The sequence below is a fragment of the Onychostruthus taczanowskii genome, unplaced genomic scaffold, assembly GCF_017590055.1.
Source record: "Onychostruthus taczanowskii isolate IOZ18803 unplaced genomic scaffold, ASM1759005v1 scaffold30, whole genome shotgun sequence".
NCBI lineage: Eukaryota > Metazoa > Chordata > Aves > Passeriformes > Passeridae > Onychostruthus > Onychostruthus taczanowskii.
This window is the reverse complement of record NW_024500350.1, coordinates 6,958,951-6,961,196: the sequence shown is the minus strand read 5'-3', so window position 1 is coordinate 6,961,196 and position 2,246 is coordinate 6,958,951. Positions and strand designations below refer to the sequence as shown.

The 2,246-nt window shown below is 51.6% G+C and overlaps 1 protein-coding gene across 1 annotated transcript; it reads right to left on the bottom strand.

Annotated features, from left to right (window-relative positions):
• Positions 1 to 269: 269 nt before the first annotated feature.
• Positions 270 to 1,550, bottom strand: KCNJ16 (potassium inwardly rectifying channel subfamily J member 16). Its single transcript, XM_041409240.1, has one exon. It carries the CDS (start codon positions 1,548 to 1,550, stop codon positions 270 to 272), a length of 1,281 nt encoding a protein of 426 aa, XP_041265174.1.
• Positions 1,551 to 2,246: the final 696 nt, after the last annotated feature.

Below are 2,246 nucleotides of genomic sequence, written 5' to 3'. Positions count from 1 at the left end.
CCCTGGGCATGGCCAACCCTGGTCCCTGCAGGGAAAGAAAGTTCAAAAAGGGCTCGCTCAAGGGGCTCTCTGGGCATCCCAAGTGGAAGCTGCTCCCTTGTGCCCACAGCTGCCCCTGGCAGCCCAGCAGGGTGTGACAGGGTGTGACAGTGTGGGCACGCTGTCAGCGAGGTCTGGGGTACAAATACTGCTGCACACGAGTTCATTGTTTGCATCCAAGGAGCTACAAGGGGACAGTTTTTTGGGAGGGGTTTCAACGGCAGGAACAGTCAGATTTGGGACTCTATGGAGAGCCTGCTCAAGGTCACAGCTGCTTTCCTGTAGGAAACCTCTCCAGGAGGCTGGCTGGCAGCTGTCAGCGGCTCTTCAGGGTCCTCACAACTGGTGACGAGGGCAACAGCGCTGAGGGACTTTTGGTTGTACTTGATTTCCAGGGCTGACTTCTCCGCTTGTTTCTCCCGCGTCTTCTCGGCGCGGTTCCACTCCTGCTCCTTCTGCTCCAGCTGCATGGCGCTGCAGTGAGGGGCGTACACCTCCGTGGTCTCCTCAAACTGCAAGCAGTCCACCTTGTAGTACTTCTTCTTGACGTGCAGCACATCGTTGAACCTGTGGCCCCACAGGATCTCTCTGGGGACGTAGGAGCTGCGCGACTGGTGGGACGTCCCCGTGGAGTCACCCGTGTAGACAAACGTCACCAAGATCTCAAAGTTGTCCTTGGCCAGAGCTTTGCGGTCCAGGCCGTATAAGGGGCTGTCGCTGTCGATCTCGTGAACGACGGTGACTGGTGTGACCAGGATGATCTGGTCGTTGAGCAGCTTTAGGTCGCGGTACTCCATGGTCATCCTCCCCTCCTTGTCCTCCTTGTAGCGCAGCAGCTGCGCGCGCACCGAGCCCTCCACCATGTGGTTGGGCCGGAAGTCCCCGATGCGCCACATCAGGCAGAATTTGTCGTCCCTCAGCCCAACCACGGCGTAGTAGCTGAAACGGATGGTCTGGGCCCTCTTGCGGGCCGTGGCCATCTTGGCCAAGGCCGCTCCGATGATGAAGGTGTCGATGATGCAGCTCAGCACCGACTGCAGGATCACCATGAGGATGGCGAGCGAGCACTCCTCGGTCACGCAGCGGTACCCGTAGCCGATGGTGGTCTGGGTCTCCAGGGAGAACAGGAAGGCTCCCGTGAAGCTGTGAACGTTTGCCACGCAGGGGGTGACCTCCTCGTCACTGAACAGGTCCCCGTGCTGGACGGCAATCAGCCAGAACACCAGGCCGAAGAACAGCCACGAGAGCACGTAGGACAGGGAGAAAATCACAAACATGTGGCGCCACTTGATGTCCACCAGCGTGGTGAAAATGTCCACCACGTAGCTCTCCCACTCCCCAAAGATGTGCTTGAAGTAGACGTTGCAGCTGCCATCCTTGTGGAGAAATCTCTTCTGCAGCCTCTTCACCTCCTTTTCCGGGCTTTCTCGACAGGTGCCGCGGTAACTGACCTTGTTTCCCTGGATATTTACAGGCCTGTAGCAGCCACTTTGGTCATTCGTCTTCATCATCTCTGCCTTAGCTTACAGAAGGTCCCAGGAGTTGTTTTCCTTGTTCATTGGAAATCTATGAAATAAAGGAAAAGTCTGTTTTTATTTGGATTTCCAAATCTGATCCCATTTACTCCGTGGCCATCACAGGTAATTTTTGGAAGGGTAGAGACTATGACATCCATTACACAACATTGCTCAAAACTAGACCTGGAAATATGAGGCAGGTACAAATTCAAGTTAGAAATGTCCTTTTCAACCCTAAAATTTGGTCTGTAGATAAAAAGAAAAATCAAAACCTTTGTGGTGACCCTACTGCAAGTAACTCCTTTAATGATCCCATGAAGCAACATTAAAAGCAGGATGAGCTCCCCTGAGCAGTCACATGCACAAACCACTTAAATTTGGCCTAATACTGGAGGAAATTAATTGCTTTTCCCAATTTTCCTTGTATTACCCCATTAGGGAAAAAAAAAAAAAAGGAAAACCCCCTTATTTATAGGTAAAACTTCAGTAACATGGGCAGGGAAATACTGTGTTTTAACCAAAAAATGTATCAAGTACACAATCATCCATCATTATTTATGTTCCAGCATTGCCCAGAAAAAACCTGCTCTTGTGAACTGAACTTGACTGAGCTGGTGCTACAGAGACATGTTTGTTCAATTTGCAGAAAATTATTTACATTTCAAATGAAAAAAGAAACCCCTCTGAGGT

Bases quoted from the DNA above. Each gene is read 5' to 3' on its own strand.
- KCNJ16 (XM_041409240.1), bottom strand. From the start codon at position 1,550: ATGATGAAGACGAATGACCAAAGTGGCTGCTACAGGCCTGTAAATATC.